Source organism: Macrobrachium rosenbergii, chromosome 55 (assembly GCF_040412425.1).
Source record: "Macrobrachium rosenbergii isolate ZJJX-2024 chromosome 55, ASM4041242v1, whole genome shotgun sequence".
Lineage (NCBI taxonomy): Eukaryota > Metazoa > Arthropoda > Malacostraca > Decapoda > Palaemonidae > Macrobrachium > Macrobrachium rosenbergii.
In genome coordinates this window covers 67177663-67199106 of record NC_089795.1, presented here as the reverse complement: position 1 = coordinate 67199106, position 21444 = coordinate 67177663, and the positions used below count along the sequence as shown (strand labels likewise).

At 40.3% G+C, this 21444-nt stretch overlaps 1 protein-coding gene across 6 annotated transcripts in view; it reads right to left on the bottom strand.

Annotated features, from left to right (window-relative positions):
- Nucleotides 1-21444, bottom strand: part of LOC136835369 (broad-complex core protein isoforms 1/2/3/4/5-like) — a 946407-nt gene that overhangs the window by 27879 nt on the left and 897084 nt on the right. For 4 of the 6 annotated variants that reach the window (XM_067098811.1, XM_067098810.1, XM_067098800.1 and 1 more), the window contains one exon: nt 4816-4972. The exons of the other annotated variants lie outside the window; for them this stretch is intronic. In XM_067098811.1, coding sequence (XP_066954912.1) covers nt 4816-4972 — 157 coding nt within the window. The remainder of the gene's footprint in view (nt 1-4815; nt 4973-21444) is intronic. 6 annotated transcript variants of the gene reach the window in all.

Below are 21444 nucleotides of genomic sequence, written 5' to 3'. Positions count from 1 at the left end.
TTATTGTGCTTTTTTGAAAATTATTATTGTTGTAACTTTTTTTGTATCGCAAGCTAGTGTAAGTAACAGTTGTAAAAAATCATAGTATAAGAACATATAGTATAAGGCTTAGGATAAGTAGTAATGTTAAGAATTAATTATGTGCATGTGTAAGATTGTATGATGTGTGGGTATGTATTAGTGATAAATATAGGTTTTAAGTTTTTTATCTAAAAACTCCATGTACCGAGCCCCACAACACTCATACACTTACACACCTCCATATTTCAATGTGGGAATCAGTTATTTTTAATAGAGAGGTAAGATTCCTTTCAAAAGTAGAAAATTCTATAATAAAATTATTTTTTTTTTACTAACCTCTCTATTGTGATGAATTCCTCCTCCTCTCCAGACTCCCCACTCATGTAGACAGAAACAAAACTGAGAGCAACAAATGCATGAACCATGTTTCACCTTGAAAGGGAGGGGTCAGTGGATAGTAAAAAAGGTTTGGGTGTACAGTATATACTCTCATCTCCTCGATGCGGGACTTTATAGCTATTGTAACAGAGGGACAAGTATTTAGAAAAAATAGTGTTTATTTTCCAGAGATCTTGAAGAGAGAGATGTTTTCCTGAATAGGAAAATAATTTTCCTAGAGTAGCCCTACTTTGGAGTCAGAACCTCGTAAAGGTCTTGTATTTTTCAGAGATCTTAAAGAGATGTATGTTTTACCTGAATGGGAAGATAATTTCCCTAGAGTATCCCTACTTTGGAGTCAAAATCTCCTAAAGGTCTTGCTGTACTCAGAATAGAAGGTTTGGAAGATAATGGTTATGAAAAGGCAACAGGAATTGCCACATGGATGGTGACCTTTTTCCATGCAAGCAACATCCTGAAGAGGGATGCCATTTTGAGAAGCCTGATCAGTTCACTTTAGTAAGAGCGCCTTCTGTTCAAAACAACTTTAAACCCCAATCCAGTATCAGTACTGTATTGTACTTGAAGCCTTCAGTATAAATCCAAGTGGTGATCTTGTGCTCAGCGACATATTCCATAAAAATTTTTTTCATTTCTGTCATTCATATTTTTCTTCCCTTTGTAAGTTTTTGCAAAATGTTACCTCTGGAAGTTGCCAGATATGAGTTGCTGAAATCATAAAAGGTAAAACTTCATATCCTGTCATACCTAAATTTGTTAAATAGTGCATTACTCTAAAGCAAGTAGCGGGGGAAATTTATTGGTCTAATAAAATCTAAAATAATTCTGCCATATTGTTACCTGAAAGTCAAGAGAGATCCCCTGCAATCTACACTAGCAGCAAGTCATTGCTGACTGGCAATAAAGAGGCAGAGGTAACTCTCCTGCATCGGCCAAAAGACTTACAGTTGGGAAGCAAATTACAACACCAGTGGCTAGCCTGATAACTATCATGGCGAATTGTGTGAAATTTTTAAATGAGTTTACATAGCGGGTAAGATTTTGCATCTGTATAAATCTTCAATAAAACTAAAGCTTTTATAACTTTAGCAGTGTCAATGACCTGCATCGCTATAGGCTTTCAACTCAGCCTTTCTCTTCGTCATTTTATTTCCTTCCCCTGCATTTCATCAACCAGGTTGAGTACATGCTAGAGTGGGCCATGATACAGGTAGTCTTCACAATTGAGCATCCTGTCACATAGCTTGGGCTCTTAAGGTGTAACTCCCTATGTTGTCCTTTTAAACAAGGGGGGTGTGGGCTAAAGTTATCATCTGAAATCATCTATTATTAATTGTCCCAGATATTAACTGCCTTTCCAACTTGTGCTCCCCTTTCTGTTTTGGGCAGCACTTTGTAAAATTTTTTCTGGAGTGATAATACAGACATCAGTGTGACTCAGGCCTCATAATCTTGCATTCCTATGCCAGATTGTATAGGAGGTTAGAGGAGTTGTTGGTCCCCTGCTCATTGTAATGACTGCAGATATGACATTTCTTGGACGTAGAGTCAATCAACCATTTAAGAGACCATCCCCCCACCTCAGGAGTGAGTTTCCTACAAAAATGGCATAATTTTGTATTTTTTTATTTGTTATTTGCTCCATAGGAACAAATATCATATTTTGAAATAGTTTTTTTTTTTTAGGTATACAAACCTTTTATGATAATCCCACATCAACCATCCCACAGAACATACAGGCAGTCCCCGGTTAACGGTGGGCTTGGTTAACAGCGAATGGTTTTATGGGGCTTGTCTAGCGCCGAAAATCACCGATTTCTGTTTATCGGCGCCGATAATTGGGTATTGGCACCGATACATACCTAACAGGCGCCAATAACTGAAAATCGGCGCTTTTCGGTGCCGATAACCCCGGAAATCGCTGTTTTTTGGTTAGCGGCGATTTTCGGTTATCATCACACCCTCAGAAACAGAACCCCGCCGATAAGGGGGGGCTGCCTGTATGATGCAAAATATAAACTGCTGACTTTCTGGCTGGTGAGTGGGGGACTGCCCCCCAACTCACCTGCCAACCACCAGTTAATTCTGCTGTACACAAAAGGCTCTGGTTTACATATATTGTACAGTATATGGAAAAATACAAATTACTTTTAAAATTTTGTATTTTTCTGTATACTAACACATTATTTACAAGAAACTCCCCCTTAGCAACCTTTCGGTGCATCTTAGTTGGTCAAGACAACACAATAACTAGTCTACCTTGAGATGGACGGTGGAGACTGGATGCAAGGTGGTTTTAACCAGTGGTTGGCCAGTGAGTGGGGTAGTCTCCTCACTCACCTGCCAAAAACCTGTACTGTACTTTTTTGTTCTGCATCATATATTATTCGTGTTCTTCTGTGAGGTCTTCAGGTGCGCAAGGATGCACATAAGGCATCATTCAGCAGTTTTTTAACATTTTTTGCTAGGCTGATATTTTTCAAAAAGGCTTTGCTCTTCCCCCATTTTGCACACTTTTTTTTTTTTCATTAGAGAGTTAGGGGCATCAACCCTTCCCTCTTCATCCTCCGAAGACAAATCCTTGTCTGCCATCTGTTGCTGCTCCCTCCAAAAGTCATGCCATTCCACTAATGCCTCCATATCATCATCACTGACTTCCTAGCCCATGGATTATCCAATAGCCTCCACAACTGGCTCAGCTTCAGAGCCTTCAAAGTCCCCTTCTTTTCCAGTATCTGGCCACAATTTCCTCCAGGCAGAGTTCAAGGCCCTTAAGAAACTTCCCCCAGGATTTTTTTATGATGTTTTTGCAGTAGAGGACGTTGAAGGGGTTTGTCCAGAATTCTCTTGGGGTCAATTCTGTCAGACTTTGCTTCAAAGCACTTTTGGAATATTGCTTTAGTTGTAGTTTCTTGAAATTAGAGATATGTAACCTGTTGGTCTGTGGGCCAGATAGAGATGTGGTAGGGGGCAATAAAAAATTGCCTAGTTAGCCAAGATTACTTTTATCCCTCCATATCACATTTTATTTTCCTTTATATTATTTTTCTTGAAAATCCTTGGGTTTTCTGAGTCATAGACAAGCAAAGGTTTCAGCTTTAAATAACCACTTGCATTCCCACAGGGCGAGAGAGCAAGTCCCTCTTTCATTGGCTTGTTTTCTGGTTATTGCTTCTCTCTGTGATGTTGATCCTGTTTGGCATTTTGTTCCAGTTCTTGTCACAGTTGAACACTTTTTGGGAATAAAACCTTCCCCATCTAGTTTGTCCTTAAACTCTCGGACTTGATTCTCAGCATTATTTTTGTCAAAACTGGCAGTCTCTCCATGCCTCACCACATTGTGCATGCCACCTCTCTTCCTGAATGTCTCAAACCACCCGTGACTGGCTTTGAACACTTGAGTGCTACCTGTATCAGCTCTCCCTGGTGGTTTTCAAGAGATCAACTTGTAGTTGTCTTGGCTTTTCACATTGATGGCCTCAGAAACACTAACACTGGCTAACTTTTTCATATATTCGAAATTAGCAAAAATATCTCGGCCACTTCAGTTGTCTGACAAATTTGTGTTGTAACAGTGTCCACTCCCTTGACAGCACTGGCTCCTTTGGTGGCTTCTTTACATTGAAATACTGAAGAAACTTTATTGTTTGTCCTTTATACTTTTCTTTTTGGGTTGTTGTCATTTCTAGGCTCCATGATGACTTATTTGCACTAGAATTTCGACCCCCCCTCCACCAAAAAACAAAAAGAAACATGAGACAATTTAGCAGAGTTTTGCACAGAGCGACAGCTGCAGATAAACTGTGTTATTATGTAAATTGATTTGTATTCCTTTGGCTTTACAAATAATGGTACAGTACCTCTTCTATGATTTAACAGTGACACCATTTACATATCTTGCAGAAGTTCTTTGAAGATGGATATGTTATGCTGCTGGTGTTTAAACAAAGATATACAGCACTTTGTGGACACATATATCATGTTGTCTGATGACTGATAATCTGGTATAGATCAAATACCTTCAAATCTTTCTTGTTATTTATCATGTTTTGGTGACAGTTACCAGACAACAGCAGCTTTGATGAGTAATCTTCATTCATCAGAGTTTTTTATAATACAGTATTTGTAAAATTATGGATTGTACTTTTACTGTATTATATAAAATAGATAGCTTCAGTATTTTTTTAAGTTCAAATAGGTTTTACGTTGGAATTTATCCTGATTGATGTACTCTTTGCTGTTACAACTAAAGTGCTGTCTCCCTTGCCAAACATATGCATTACTTCTGTACTTCTTCAGTTTTGGTTTGCATTCTCAAATAATACTGGCAGAATGAATGTATAAGGTCATGGTTTATAAATCAAATTTTTTAAAAGAATATATACCTCCCTTTACCTTCTTTGACTTAGTGTCCTTCCACATATAGGACAGTAACATCGTTGTCTTGAAGGCTGTGTACATGGTGAGGAACAGTTTAGTGTTCCTGGAGGTCCTGTTAATGTTACTTGAACATCTGGTAAGTGGTATGGTAAGTGATAGTTTAGATCCAGTCCTGCAATTGAAATTGAAGTTCATCAAAATTTATTTGTGGAACAGCTGATGATATAAATTCATTCTTTATTGCTGTATAGTGTAACAAGAAAGTTTAGTTTAATTTGAATTTTTGTGGAAAGTATAACATATGCAAGTTGTTCAAGTTGATGAACTTGTAAATAATGTATTTAGGATGAATCTTACCTATTGTTAAAGATAGCCATATCTTTGCAGTGGCAGGTATGGTTGGCATTCAAAATAAAAAAAATCACTTTGCCTACCTGAATGACCATTTAGTTCACATGTTCTCCACCAGATGTGTCTTGACTGCTTTATTCCTCATCAGAATTCATCTTGCTATTATTCAGAATGGTGGCCGGTACATTTTCTAACTTTGCTGATGGCTGTTTTTCAAGGCAAGGGAATTTCTTGTTTTGTTCGCTCAGGATTTCTTCAACTGACATTAAGAACAAAAACATAAGGTTTTGTAGGAATGTCTTCTGCATTAACAGAATGTATTCCATAGAATTAGATAGGCATTGTATTCTGTAGTTTTAGACAGGCACACAATTTGTGCTGGTTGCAGGGGTCAGGAATGTGATGTCAACCAGTTGTGAAGAATATACATAAGAAAAAGAGAGTCATTAATTGCGGAAGCAGTTAATTAGTACAGGAATAGACCTTTCACTTCCCTTCCTGTTTCATCGCTGGCTCCCTCATCTCCCTATAATCCTCCTATGTCCCCAGTTCTTTCATCACTTCCTCGTCTGCTTGGACTAGAACCGACAGCCTCAGCTCCACCTTCTCCCCCTTTGGTTCAGGAAAAGCATATTCTTATGTTAGAACAGGATGTTAACTCCTACAGGACAGGGTAAATACTGTACTGTATATATTAAGCACACCCCCAGTCCAGGCAAACTTTTAGGTTGGCCAATTTAAGAAATAAAAGACGTCAATGGAATGAGAAAGATATGCAAATGCACATGGTGTAAGAAAAAAAATGTAAAAAATTTTTCTGTACCACCCACGGGAAGTTGGAAGTGAATATTTCCAAGACACTCGTAAAAGTATGCTAATTTTACCAAGTTATAAATGTTTTAATAATAATTTATTTTATTTTGTGAAATTATACTTACGGCTAAAAAAATCTTAAGCTTTCCTATTCAATTAGAGCACAGTTTGAGGAATTTCACACATTTTTGGCACCTAAGACACAATTGCTCACTCCTTGCATCAGCTAAATGAGTGGAATGGAAGGTGTTGAGAATTAAGAGGCATTTTTGGAGCTTTTGACTTGCCTTGGTGAAGCCATCTCAGATGCTTCTAGGGAGATGTCACATAATTTTACCAATAATGTGTTTAAGAGAGAGCAGTTGTGTTTATCTTACCTCGAAGGTATAATTTTTTTCAGAAGCTGGCTCTAATTCCTGACTCATCACTTTAACACCACTTTAATTTTTCCCTCTTTAGGCAGTTAGGGGGGATTTTCTTGCTCCAGAGAACCATGACTTCTTGAAGCTGTCCTAGAAGTCAGCCATGAAGAGGACAGCACCTGCACCTTCTCCGGGTTCATCTCCTAAGATCCATCCATTTTTTCTACTGGACTTCCTCCTCATTGAAGCTATCATGGCTCCTCTTAAGGATTCAGTAAGGGCAAAGCTCCTCTAGTCCTGATAAAATACTAACCCTTGCAACTCTTTCATATAGGAGGTCATCTGCAGGCCTTTTTGAGTGCCTGACAAGTCTTAGAACCCGGGGTAGTGGAAGTAATGAGGGAGGGTTTTGCCTCCCTTCTCCTCCTCTCTTGATGTCACTGATAGTTTTCCATTCTTGTTGTCATCACTGGAAAAAGATTCTCTTCTTGTGTAAGAAGTTGAATCTCTCTTAATGAAGGCAGTCATAGAGCCCCTTTTGGAAGCGTACTTAATCTTCTACAATCCCCAGCTACTTGTCATGAAAACATTCAGAAGTTGGATGTCGTCAACCTCACAAGTTCATTGGGCTTCTCCCTTTTACAGGGAGTCATTGAGCATGGGTCTAGCACTTTTTCAGCAAAATGACTGGATGATATCTGACCATGCAGAAAATTTCTTTCCATGTTTGTTAAACACTCTTGGTGTTTGCAGTGCAAGGGTGCCAATTCAAGGCCCTTTGTTTCATGCTAAGCATAGTGCCACAAGTTATAGGAGCATTAGTTCAATTATGGAATTTTCTTAGGGAATTTTCTGAGTTCTGCTCAATGAATATTTGCTGCTTGAAACTTTCTTTTCAGCCAGCACCATCTTAGTCCCACACAGTCTTTTTCTCTGTCAGGGGATGAAGATGGATTCTCACAGATCTAGGGCTTTTCCTGCAGAGACACAATTACACAGTTTCTTCTCACTTCTAAGAGGTTTTCGTTTCTTATAGGAGCTTCACTTCTAGGTCGTGTGAATTTTTACTTTTGGGAAGTTTTTTGGCCAGGATCAGGATAAGGCCCTTTCCTTTTACTTGAACATGTGTGGCACAGGGAGTCCCTTCTAGACTTGACTTTGGTTACAGTGCAGATGTTTTTTTGAGAGATGCCAGATGAGCATACCATTTGAATCTCAAGTCTGGGAAGTAAGTTCCTCAAGAAACCCGGACCAAATGTTACTTTTTAAGTGCATCAGTAATGGGCTGGGGGTGCCTTTATGAAAGATTTAGAAATGTTGGAAATTTGATCGGGATTGAAGAAGTTGCTTCACATCCATAATCTCAAACTCTTAGCAGTCTGCAAGACTTTGAAGCAATGCAGACATATGGTAAAGTAAAAAAAGTAACTTGTGTTCTCCAATGATTTTTAGCTAGACTAACCTGCCGTTCTCTCAGTGAGGGAATCTGTCAAGATTCAGCCCAAATAATGTAAATGTTCATAATATAATTTTTATTCAGACATTTACCTACTGTTAAAAGTACAACCGCCCAGCCTCCCGACAACTTAATGGATTGTCAAGAAGAATTCTGATGAGGACCAAAGTATTTGAGACATCTGGCAAAGAACACATGAATTAGACGGTCATCTGGGTCAGCAGAGTTATGATGTTTTTATTTTGAATGTTAACTGCACCTGCCATCGTGAAGATATAGCTATCTTTAACAGTAGGTAAGTATCCAAAAAATGAATTTTGACATGAAAATTTACATTCTATAAGGGTATAGATGATCAGATTGTAGAAAATAGGCCCCTTCTAAGCCTGGCCAGATTGTCTTAAGTAGGAACCCTTTCCCTTAGTATTACAGCACTTCCTTTAGTCCACACATACACCAAATAGTCTGGCACATCAGACAACCCTTGATATACTAGACTTTTTTTTTTTTTTTTTTTTCCCATCATCTTCATCAAGATTTCCAGGCTGAAGTTGTAAAACCTTAGAAAAGCGAATTCAACAGCTAGTCATAAGCCCAAAGAAAATTGTGTGAGTTATGTTTTCCGTAAAGGGCAAACAGAACTTGTAAAAAGGTGTCAGTTCCAAATTAAAAATGAGTTCTGTGGTGCTTCCTGTCTCAGCATAAAAATACAGTAGGTAGGATGATAAAGAATCTCATTTAAGACAGAAATAAGGTAAGCTCATTAAAGATGAATGTTATAAATGTGGGGACAAAGGTGCAAAAAAGCAAGGAAGTGGTAGAATTGCTGGTCAGTAGAAACATGGGAGATATGCTGTGTTTAAAAGTTAAGGTATAAAGGAGCTGGTACAAAATCCGTCTGTAGTAAAATAGAGAAATATAGATTTTGGTGGAATGACAGTGAGAAAAAGATAAAATGAAGTAAACATACTTGTTCAGGATGAAGTGGCTGTAGATATGATTGAAGTAGGGTGATTAAATAAAAGACGTGAAAATTAAGAAAAAAAAAGTATTGTGATTCTGGCTACTCCAAGGGCAAGCAGGAAGACTAGAAAAAGGACAGTAAGATTTTAGGGAAGTGATGTTAGATGCAGTGAAAAATGCTTCTTTCCTAAATGATAGGAATGAGCTGAGCTGGTTTTGAAAATGTTATGGAGAGAAAAGTTAATGAGGTTGCCTAACCAGTATTTAAAAAGCTAAAAGGGAATTTGATAACATACAAGGGTGGAGAAGACGAAATACATAATGACTTCGTTATCACGAAAAGCATGGATGGCATCCTAGAAAAGGAATGCTATAATAATGAGTACTAGGGAGATAAAAATGAGCCAGATAGAAGCTTGAACACTGAAAAATGGAATGAACAATGAACAGTGAGAAAAAGAAAACAAATTTAGTGTATCAAAATGTTGTTAGAGGATACAGCTGCAAGAAGGCATACAAATGGCAGCAGTAGTAGTACAGCATGTGGTGAAACATCAGGAAGTGAGAGAGAGAAAAACTTGGTGGTGGAGCTGTACAAAGTGCATTTGAAGAGAGGGAAGCCTTCTTGAAAATCTTGCAGAGGACAGGCAAGGAAGAGGATAGAGATGTATACAGGGAAAAGAGGGAGGGTGAAAGGCTGGTGGCAAAGGTCAAGAAGTGGGGTGAGGGGGATGGGAATGAAATCAGTTGTTCAACACAGCAGAGGAAAAAGAGAAAATATTCAGGATAGCAAAATGGTTGAGGAAAGATGTGAAAGAGACAAAGTATATAAAAGATAAAAATGGACAAATTAACACTTGGAGAGTTACTGGATCAAATGGAGGCCTTATTTTGAAATCATTTTGAGTGAAGAAAATTACCTTGAACTGGATGAAGTTGGCATAATAGAAGGGCAAATACAGAACATAACAACAGACGAGGTTAAAAACACAATTGCAAATATGGAAAATTAAAATTGAGAAGCATTTGGACCATCCAGAATAACAAATGACTTCATGAAAGCAGCAGGAGAATCAGTCATATATGAAGACTGGATAACAGATGAGATATGAACAAAACAGTGGGAAAAGAGCCTTACAGGAATGATAATAGTGGAAAAAGAGGATGCACTGTAATTTAGAGATTACAGAGGAATTAAACTACTTGAGCATGCTATAAAAACAGTGGAAAAGATGCAGGAGGACAGGTTGACAAAAATTGTTAATAAGTGCCAAGTTGGCTTCATGCCAGAGCGATCAGCAGCAGAAGCAGTCTCTGCAGTGAGGTAGCTACAATAAAAGAATGAAAGATGCATCACATATTCTGTTTATTGAAAAGGCATCACTAATACAAATCAAAGCGGGTTCTGAAGGCAGGGGATACCAGATAGACTACTTTACCATAACATTTGATCTAGAGTAAAGAACAAAATAAAATGTAGACTCAGTGCTAAGCCTGTTGCTGTTTACCATACTAATAGACAAACTACAAAGGAGTGCAGAAAAGGGGGTCTGTGGGAGCTGCTCAAGTAGATGACATGGTGTTAACAGCAGTATGTAAGGAAGAGATGGTGAAAATGTTTTATAAGTGGATGAGTGAAATGGAGAAGAGAAGACTGATAGTCAACGTAAGCAAAACAAACTCAAGGTGACTGGAGAGGAAGCAAAGGAAAACGTATGATTAGAAATGTGGTCAGGTGTTGGGGTGAAAACTGCTGCACCATCATGACTCCAACACCATGCAATGCAAAGGCCTCTCCTCTGTGAAATTCTGCCACTCACCTCTTTCATATGATTTATCTTTGACAAATCTCCACTCATCTCAAGCCTCCTGGTTCATGGTGTCACACAAATAGGTCTGGGTGTAATAACTTCTGTTTCACTGAGGAATCAAATGATACTATGCATACTAATCTCTTTGGGGTAGTGTGAATTATATATCACCATCTCTTCATCATTATTTTGTCTACAAATTAAACTTTTGCAATTTCCCATAGGATATCATTTCTCCCTGCTCAACCTTCTGACTCATAACAGTATTCTTAGAGCTTCATTCTTAGTTAGATAGGTAATCGGTTTCCAGACAAGCATTGCCAAGTTTTGAGTGCTCTTGACATTCTTTTTTGTCAAGTTAAGTTAGTGTCAAAAGATTCATAGGCATGGATCTGTTAAACTGTTGTACAGTATTGCAGTATTAAAGGATATATCAGACAGCTATAAACAGGACTAAGCTTCTTGTGCAAACAGGTACATATAAGAATTTAGGTACAGTTTCATCACAGATATATTTAATATGAAACTGGCTTTTGTCCTTATTATTGCTCATTTTTAACTTTTTATTGGAAGGCATGTGATAGGGTTAACATAAAGCAGAATTTGAAAATCTGGCAAATGAAGTGGATTTTAGTTATGAATTACACGGGTATTATGTAGATTTATCATTCTGTGCATGTAGTTATTCTGTGTATATTGAATTACTAATATGTTTTCTTTAGTTATCTTAGTTGAAAAATGAAATGATGGATAAGCTCATGGCAAGTATTTGCTTTAGTTTTAAGATAGTAGTGAGTCTGCAAAACTTTGCGTTATAATATTGAAAAATATCTTTGCTAAGTCATGTTCAACTGTTTCTTAATATTTTCCAAATTAATGGTATGATACTGAGGTGTCTGTTTGATCACTGAACTCGTATTTTGCAACTAGAAAATTGTATATTGTGTTGCTTTTTAAATCATGGTACAGTATAGGTAAATAATGTGAGAATATAGCCATGCATATAATTCTCTCTTACTCATTTTAATTTTTTTTTTTTATATATCAGTGATCAACTGTTGCCATAACTTATGATTATTTAATAATACAGTATTCATAAATGATTGAATATCGGGAAAGGCCTTGATGTAACCTTGTCTCAGCTGTGAATGCATATTCAGTCTGCATCACTTAACGCTAAACTATTACAAAGAGAACTTTTATTTTGTCAGCATTCCATTTGTGTTTTGTGGTAGCTCACTAAATAATTTGCAACAGAAGGACAATTGAAATGACATTTATACAGTGGAACATTTATTATAACAGAATATACATTCACTACACTGAAAAGGTTTAGAAACCTGTAATTTGAGAAATACAATAGCAACTGGTGAAAGAAAAAATTCACCTTTGACATTTGAGGTAATAAGAAAAATATTTAAAATTTTGCTCCCAAGGAAGTTGTTAAATGAACTATAATTCTGTATAAACTTCACACTGAATAAGGCTTGACAATGGACCTGTATCTAATATAGATGGCTTGATTAAGACTTTTTTTTCTTGCTGGGGCATCCATCACAAAATCTGAATAAGTGTTAAGTACCCAAGAAAGCAAGTTACATTAATAAGGTGTGGGAGTATGTTATGTCTAAAATGCTATTAATTTGTATTTAATTAAATTGAAGGAATTGTACATAATTAAAGGATGTATAGTTTTATGAGAGATGTAAAGCCTCTGATGAGATTCATCCTCTAACTTCTCAGCATAATCTCTAATTAGGGTCACTGTTTTTGATGAGCTTTTTCCAGGTGTTTTCAACACTTAATTGAATGACTCTTTCCTAACCTATTTTGGTAGATGTTTTATAGATGCTGGCCCTTCCTTCCTCCAACCATCCCGATCCAGGCTTGTCAAAGATAAAATACATAATGTAGTTACTGCTTGGAGTAGCAGTGCAAAACTATTAACCATTAGCTGGGGACAAACCCATTTCCCGGGCAAATTTCTCCCACACATGATCCTTCCTCATTGAAATGTTGTTGGTATTTTCGTTATTATAAGCATTTGAGCTTTGACCTAATATTTTTCTCCAGGATATTTCGGGTGACCTGGACCCTGTCAGATTTATAATGTGTGCTTTTGCCAAATATTGTAGGCTTATTTAGTGATGTTAGCTCACTAATTATATTAATTCATGAAATTGCAAAAACTAAAATGCTTATGATCTTTTTATGTACAATTAGAAAAGCCTAGCTGTGCACTCCAGTTTGTTTTACATAATCAGGAAGTTTCCACCTTTTTGAATGAGTTGCTCTAAAATGAATGTTGATTATTCATTTATGAATATTTGATAATACATGTATGAGTTAGAATAGAGAAATTAAGCTTTTCTTGGTTGAGATTCAAATTACAAGTAGTGGAAAGATATCTCAAACAACACACATATATATATATATATATATATATATATATATATATATATATATATATATATATATATATATATATATATATACATATATATATACCATTGTAAAAAGTAGTACCTTTATTACCTGCATTCATATATCTGTATACAGATAGTCCCCAGTTGTCGGCAGGGTTTCCGTTCTGAGGGTGTGATGATAAATGCTGCGATTTTCGGGGCTTATCAGTGCCGAAAAGTGCCGATTTTCGGTTATCGGCACCTCTGTTAGGTGTGTATTAGCGCCAATACCCAATTATTGGTGCCGATAGCGAAATCGGTACCTTTCAAGCCAAAATTGCCGATTTTGCTAGACAATCTCTGTAAAACTATAGCAGTTAACCTCTCTCTCTCTCTCTCTCTCTGTCTATATATATATATATATATATATATATATATATATATATATATATATATATATATATATATATATATATATATAAAATATAAAAATACAGGCAGTCCTGTTATTGGGGGTTCCATTATGATGGTGTGATAACCAAAAATTGGCGATTTTCGGCACTTATCAGCGCCAAAAAGTGCCAGAAATCACCTGTTTTCGATTATCGCTGCTTCTGTTAGGCATGTATTGACGCCAGTACCTAATTATTGGTGCCGATAACCGGAAATCAGTGATTTTCGTGCCAAAATTGCCAATTTTCATCGCTAGACAAGCCCCCTGTAAAACTAGATTACACAAACAAGCTCAACATAACCAGACAGTTAGGTGATATATATATATATATATATATATATATATATATAGTATATATATATATATATATATATATATATATATATATATATACTATATATATATATATATATATATATATATATATATATATATATATATATATATATATATATATATAAATAATGTATATGTATATGTATGATAGAGTATATATATATATATATATATATATATATAGTATATATATATATATATATATATATATATATATATATATATATATATATATATATATATATATATATATATATATATATATATATTTATATTTATACATATACATTATATACATTATATACATTATATATATATATATTTCTGAGTCCAGTCCCGTATCAGCCGGGTGAAATTCATTACAGCACGAATTTAGGTATAACCTTGCTAGATATACTAGAGAAAAAGAGCTTTAGGAAAGCTGGGGTTACTACTCCCAGTCGAGCTGCCTTCTGGAAGGCTGGCATAAGAAGGGGTGAGTGAATTACCACTTACCACGGAAACCTACTGAAAGATCGCTCCCTATCAAAAATCCTCGAACAGAGCGGTGAGCTCACAGCCCCACACCAAACACTCTGGCCAGGACTCAAGCACACCAGCGCCACCTTACCTCATTCCATTTTCAGCACGTAATCTGGATTGTTTTGTGTGTGCCTCCATTATTTGGATTTTCATTGCTTTCAACGATGGCACTGAGAGCTTTGTATTTCCAAGCTAAGTACCATCTTCTTGTGGGTTTTGTTTCTATTTGGCTGTTATAGTCTCGCATTTTCATAAATATCGAGATCTTATTATGCGCTACGAAGGCCCCCAGCGAAATATAAATGCATGCAGGCGCCTCTCTGTTATTTTCAGTTGAGTCGTCTCCTCGTCGTTATAGATTATTTCCCTTGGTTCCCTTCCTGGTGGTTTGCGTGGCTCCCGCTGCATGAACACGCATTTACCACGGCCCACTGGCCTTGGCAGGAGTGATGTCTGCCCAGGTACCCCACCCAGGCTGGGTCTTTGTTTTGGTCTTACTTAGGCTAATTAATTTTATTGAAGATGGTGCTCTCTTGTAGTTTTATTTTTATTTTTATTTTTGGGGTTGTTCAGTGGTTTACCTCGGGTGTTGGCGGCAGCCTTCAGATCTAAACCGCCTCCCCGTGGTAGGCTACGCCTCCTGTTGAGCACATTTTAGTTTTTATGAGTGTTGGTTACAGTGTTTTGGAGTAGTGCTTGTTAGCTTCCTTCCTTGGTCCTGGGTGAGGAGTCAGGTTGAGGGAGTTTTGTTGCTGTTTTCCTCCCGGATCGTTTTCGGTGGGCAGAGTGAGGCCCTTGGTTCTTCCTCCACCAAAATCGAGTCTTTGATGTGTGTTTCCAGGCTGGGTCGCCCCTTGCCTGCCATTTTCGATCCCGGCTGGTTCTCGGCTCAAAATTTTCTCCCCAGTTTCTTCCCTCGTCCTTTTTACTCTTTTCTCGTCCCAGCCTATACTTAGGTTAGGTCCAGGAATAGGGCTTCGCCTAACCAGGAGTCGGCTTCGGGTTGGTTGCTTCCAGTCATTTCTGCCCCCTCTAAGATTCATGGGTCTGGGAGGTACGATGTTGAGCGGGTGAGCCTCCTGTCCCAGTTCTTCTGTGGCTCTACCTACCTCCTCCCCCTCCCCACTCCTCCTTTCCAGCCTTTGCTTTGCTCTGGGGTGACGTTAGATGGCGTTTTCTCCGGAAGTCTGGACTTCTTTTGTTGGTTGAGGGATTCGCTCCCTCCCATATTGTCCCTAGCATCGCTGTATTGAGTTGGTATTTTTGTTTTACTCGAATGCGTGTTCGAGTCACCGCCATTAGTCTCCGCCGAGATTTTACGTTGATACGGGTATATATTACTGTTTAAACTATAGTGTTATGAACATATGAGCATTTACCTGTCTTGTTTCTCCATTGAGGAAGTAAGAGCAAAGGTTTTTCTTTTTGAGGGAACGGATCCTTCCGTCCTGGTAATTCTTTACCATCACTTATTACTGTTTTTATTTATGTTTTGTTTAAGATAAGTCTGTTATCTACAGAAGGCTTTCCTTAATTCATTATATATGTTATATAAGTGGAGTCGGTCCTATACCGGGGCTCCGCCGTTATTTTACTGGCAACCCTTAGGGTTGGTTCCTGGTCTCTCCCCTTCATTCCCGGAGTACTCCGGTCTGAAATCCTACCTTCCATCTGAGTGATTTAGAGCTTATTACCCAGTTTATGATTGGGAGTTCTTCTCCGCCAGGTATTCCGGTTGCAGTTGAATTTCCGGCCTGCGTCGACTTTATTTTGCTTAGGTGGAGGTTCGTACTTTTCTTCTTACAGACTGTTCGCTGTGAGGGCCGGGCACCGCCTCCTCCAACAACCTTACGGTCGCGTGGTTTGTCGGACCCACGCTGGTTGTGCGTCCGCCTTGATGACCTGGTTGCTTGGCACCTGATGGTTGTGGGAGGTTTGCTTGTTCTCTGCACAACTGTTCAGGATGAGTTGGTAAGTAATATCTTTATTACTCTACATCATTCCTCATAATGTATACATTGCTATGAGGTTCCCAGTCGTTTTCGTCCTTAGCTAATTGTTGGTTTTTTACAGGCGGACGAAAATTCCAAGAAGTCTGCCTTGGAATCCCTCCGGGCCTGGGTGGCTGGGTTTGGAAGAAACGTTCCGTCGGGGAAGCCCTACGTCCTCGACGCTAGGTTGAGGACTTGCTCTACCCGGCGCGCACGGGTGGCGGCCGCAGTGCCTGAAGATCTGGCCACCCCCATCATCCAGCAGATCCGGGATGAGACCCAGCCACCCCAAGCGGATGTACTCTACGCGGAGGTTTCGGAGGACGTCGCCGCTATTAATCTCGACCTGGAACCGATGAATGTAGAGCAGGACCAGGTGGTAAGTGGTGAGGTAGGTGAGGTTGTTGGGGCGGGCCCCCCATTATTTGACTCCCCTGCTTCATCTGTTTCTTCATTTTCAGGTTTTGTGAAGTCTTCCTCCTTGGGTGATAGAGCTCCATCTGCTATCCCCAAGTTGAAGTTGAAGACTTCATGGAAGGCGAAGGGCTTCAAGTCCTCGTCTTCCAAGAAGGCACTGCCCTTCCCCCCGTCGAAGGCTAAGGTCTCAGGACCTGTAGCCTCCGGGAGCAAGTCTGGTTCCTCCAGCAAAGGCGCGAGTAAGAGGGCTGCAAAACCTAGCCCTCCTCGCCAACCTGCTTTCGATGCAGAGGCCTTTGCTAACCAACTGTATAAGCGTTTTACGGAGGACCTGGACTCGAGATTTAGCAAAATCTCAGAAAGCTTGGCCAGTCATGATAATATACTGGCGGGAATGGCTCATCCACCCCCAGCCGAACCACAGTATGTTATCCCCGACACTGCGGACCTCCCGCCGTTTGATGTCGGTAACCCTTGGCGTTTCGCTCTCCGGGCCATCCAACATGATGGCAAAGCTAACTTGATGGTCTTGGCACGAGACGGTTGGAGGAACTGGAGTTCTTCCCCCCCGATCTCCTGCCCCCTTATCCAGGCTTCGTGAGGCTCACGGAGGAAGCCTGGATTCGGTCGGACAAGGTTCCTAGGGAGACTGTCATCGTCCCTAGGGACCAAGCTCAGTCGGCTCTCCTGCGCACTCTGACGGAGTGGCAGGCAGATAACACGAAGTTGACTCCTTTCAAGGGGAACTTCACCATGTTCGCCCTGGGAGACAACCTTCCACCCCCTGCTTGGACAAAGTCGCTCTGGCTACGGCCCGAGCGTGCTTTGAGGGTATTCCGGTACCTCAGCTGAGGGAGACAGACCCTACTTCCCTGGTATTCCCAGGAAGTAATGAGTTCTGGACAGACGCCCCGTCCACTTTCACGGTCGGGAAGCTGGACCCTTTCTGCGCCTCCACGCAATTTAGCGAGCAGCTCCCCAAGCTGCCGGAAACTCTTTTGAAAGCGGAGTTTGATGCTCGGGTTAAGTTAGCCCGGTCGTTGAACTCCGTATGCCTCACTGAAGCCACGGCCGTCTCCTGCTCGGACGAGCCAACTTTCAGGTCTTGGCTAAGTCCTTGCTGGCAGGCTTCCAGTCTGACTTATCTGAGTTTATTTTGGCCAGACTGGAATGTAGGAAGTTCATCTTCGCCGATGCACTATCCGTCACGAGCCTAACAAGCTCGTGAAAAGCTCGATTTGGGGACCTAACCTCTTCCCTGAAGAGGAGGTCACAAGTGTTATGGCTGAGGCTACACGGGCCAACCAAAGTCTTCGTTCTCGCTGGGGTATTTCAGCCTACAAACGTAAGACCCCAGAATCGGCCGGCCCCCAATCGAGAGGAGGTAAGCGTTTCAGGAGGCATAAGAGGACTCACCACCAGGCGGTAGTCCAAGCCGTCCCGGTCTCGGCAGTGGCACAGCCTTCCACTTCTAAGGCCCACCCACAACAGTACGTGCTGGTCCAACCAGCTGCACCCTCATATGTGGCCTCACCGGCATATAACCCCACATATGAAGGCCGTGGTTATTTTCACGGCCTTAATAGGGTTGCAAGGGGAGGAAGAGGTAAACCCCCTCATAGAGGAAAGCCCAATACCACCCCAAGAGGAAGACCTGGACGTGGTAGGGGGAATAAACCCGCCCCCTCCCACTGAGAGAACACAGGTAGGCGGTCGCCTGTTTTGGTTCAGGGACCAATGGACCTTCAGCCCTTGGGCACACAGCATTGTGTCCAAAGGCCTAGGATGGAGCTGGATCAAAAACCCTCCTCCTCTAACCAGGTTTTACCAGCCACCCACAGCAGTCCTAAAGGATTATGTGACAGAATTGCTCAACAAACGAGCAATAAAGAAAGTAAGGCACCTAAAGTTTCAAGGCAGGTTATTCACTGTTCCCAAAAAAGACTCCGATCAACAAAGAGTGATCCTGGATCTATCGCGTCTAAATCGCTACATAAAATGCGACAAATTTCGCATGCTTACGGTAGCTCAGGTACGGACTCTACTTCCGCGTGGAGCCGTCACCACCTCTATCGATCTTTCAGACGCTTACTATCACGTCCCGGTTCGCCGAACTTCTCTCAGTTCCTCGGTTTCAGACTCGAATCAGGCCTACTCCTTCAGGGTCATGCCCTTCAAGTCTGAACATCGCGCCCAGGATATTCACAAAGCTGGCGGACACGGTAGTACAGCAACTCCGGTCTCAAGGGATATCCCTAGCAGCATATTTGGACGACTGGATTATTTGGGCACCAACAGTTCCGGAGTGTCAAAAAGCCACGTCCATAGTCATCAGTTTCCTGGAGTCGCTGGGTTTCCAACTGAACAGAGAAAAGTCCCGCCTGACTCCGGACTTCCGGTTTCAGTGGTTGGGTCTCAACTGGGATCTGTCATCTCACACGCTGTCCCTTCCGCCTCCCAAGAGGAAAGAGATAGCATCTCTCACCAGGAGATTTCTCAAAATCCATCAGCATCCCGCCGGTCCCAAGAAAGGGTCCTTGGGTCTCTTCAGTTTGCCTCAGTGACAAACCTGCTGTTAAAAGCGAAGTTAAAAGACATAAACAGAGTGTGGCGAGTCGAGCCAATGTCAAGCTCAGAGACAAGGTCTCCTCCATTCTCTCAAATCTTAAAGACAAGATTGCGTGTGGGCCTCGGTCAAAGGCCTGTCCAATCTGGCCCTTCAATTTCCCCCTCCAGCACTGTAGTTGACACAGACGCTTCCCCTAAGCCAGAGTATTCACAAACAAAAGTACAGGAACGTGGTCTTACTATGTTTCAGTTCCATATAAACACTTGGAAGTTATGGCGGTATTTCTAACTTTGAAGAAAAATCACGCCCCCCCAACCGGTTCACCTCAGGTTGGTATTGGACAGCAGTGGTAGTTCTCATTGTGCATCAACAGGCTCAAATCCAGGCCGATAAACCAAGTAATGGTTGCTATCTTCTCCCTAGCGAACAAGCACAGCTGGCACCTGTCAGCCTTCACCCACCTGGCAGAGTGCGGAATGGTGGGCGGATTCCCTGTCCAGGACTACTCCGTTGGAGACGGAGTGGTCCTGGACATGGAATCTTTCAAGTGGATTTGCCGGGTTCCGCCTCCAAATGATCTGTTATAACGGAGAGCAACTAAGCTCCCTGTTATGTGGCTCCCAACCTGGACCCTCAGGCGTCGCTACCAGACGCAATGACAGTAGATTGGAACAATTGGGAGAAGATTTATCTTTTTCCCTCCAATAAATTACTGCTGAAAGTTTTACACAAACTCAGGACATTCAAAGGTCACACTAGCCTTGTGTAGCCCCTATTGGTCAAGAGCAATTGGTTCCTCTTTCTCAGGAACTGGGACCATGGAGTTCTTTGATTCCCAAGCCATTCTGGACTTTGTAGACAGTACAAACCAAGACTGTGTCAGCTTCCCAAGAATTCAGAATGCCCTAGTTTTATGGACTTTGTAAATTGCAGCTCAAAAGGAGCCAACATTGACCACAATACTTGTTTTTAAATCAGATAAAAGAGATTCTACTATTAGATAGCATGACCCAGCAGTCAAAAAATTAGCCTCCTCCTAAAGCATCTGAAGCCAAAATCATGACAGCTAATTTAGAGAGTTTCTTCTAGATCATTATTTGAGAAAGGCCAGTCGCCAATACTATTACTTACAATCAAGTCAGCATAAAGAAAGTATTTTTAATGGCTTAAACGACCTCACAGATTCCTACTTTTCATCTATCTCAGAGATGCGCTGCCTCTGAGACTCAGTATCACGCCACACAGTCTGTTATGCTGTCTCAATGACAGTTCTGTTAGCACAGAGATGGATAACTTTCATTGCTCTTATCAGGATCTACAGGAAGACTTTATTTTTGATTGGGGCTTGGCTGTGTGCTAGAATCTCAGAGCTGGGCTGCTCACAGAGGTGATAATTATGAACTTCCTCCTGCCTGAGAGTGTCCTCCTTCTGACCTCTGAGATTTTGAGCTAAGAACGAAGACCCATTGGACAGTGGTCCTCTTTGAAGGTGGTGCCCCTTCCTCAACTCCAGTCTTATGTCCAGTTTATACACTCAAATTCACTTTCAAGAACCCACAGAGTAAGTCTATCCTCTTTTATCAGAGAAAGGTACCTTTCACTAAAATGCTATAAGACAACAAATTTATATTTTATTAAAACAGGCCAACTCCCAGATTCAGTCCCAAGTAGTTCATGATATTCGAGCAGTTGTTATTTCCATTAATTACTTTCTAATATGGACTGGAGTTCTCTAAATACCTGGTTGGAAATCACCTCTAGTGTTTAAACGCCACTGTTTAAAAACGCCGAAGCCTAAATTTTCTACCATAGCTGTGGGAAGTGTCATCTCCCCCATTTTAATTAATCATATCCTTTGTCCTTCCTTTCCCCCAACCCGCCTGCCTCATTTACTTTTCTGCTTATTCTCCTGGTTGATTATACCTCACTGCCTGGCTCCTCATATTGATGTTTCTTGTGGCTCTGTTAATGGAAAAAAGTGAAATCTGGATATGCCATGATTGTTTTCTTAGGGGTACTGGACAGTTTTATTTGGCTCCATATACCCCAGATGGATGTAGTATATCGTATGCTCACTGATTTTTTCTCTTACGATGTTTAGAATAGGATTTATGGTATAGTATTAAGATTATATTTAGGAGTTATTTTGTACATTTCATGTTTCACTTTGCTTTAAGTAATTTTAAGATTTTTT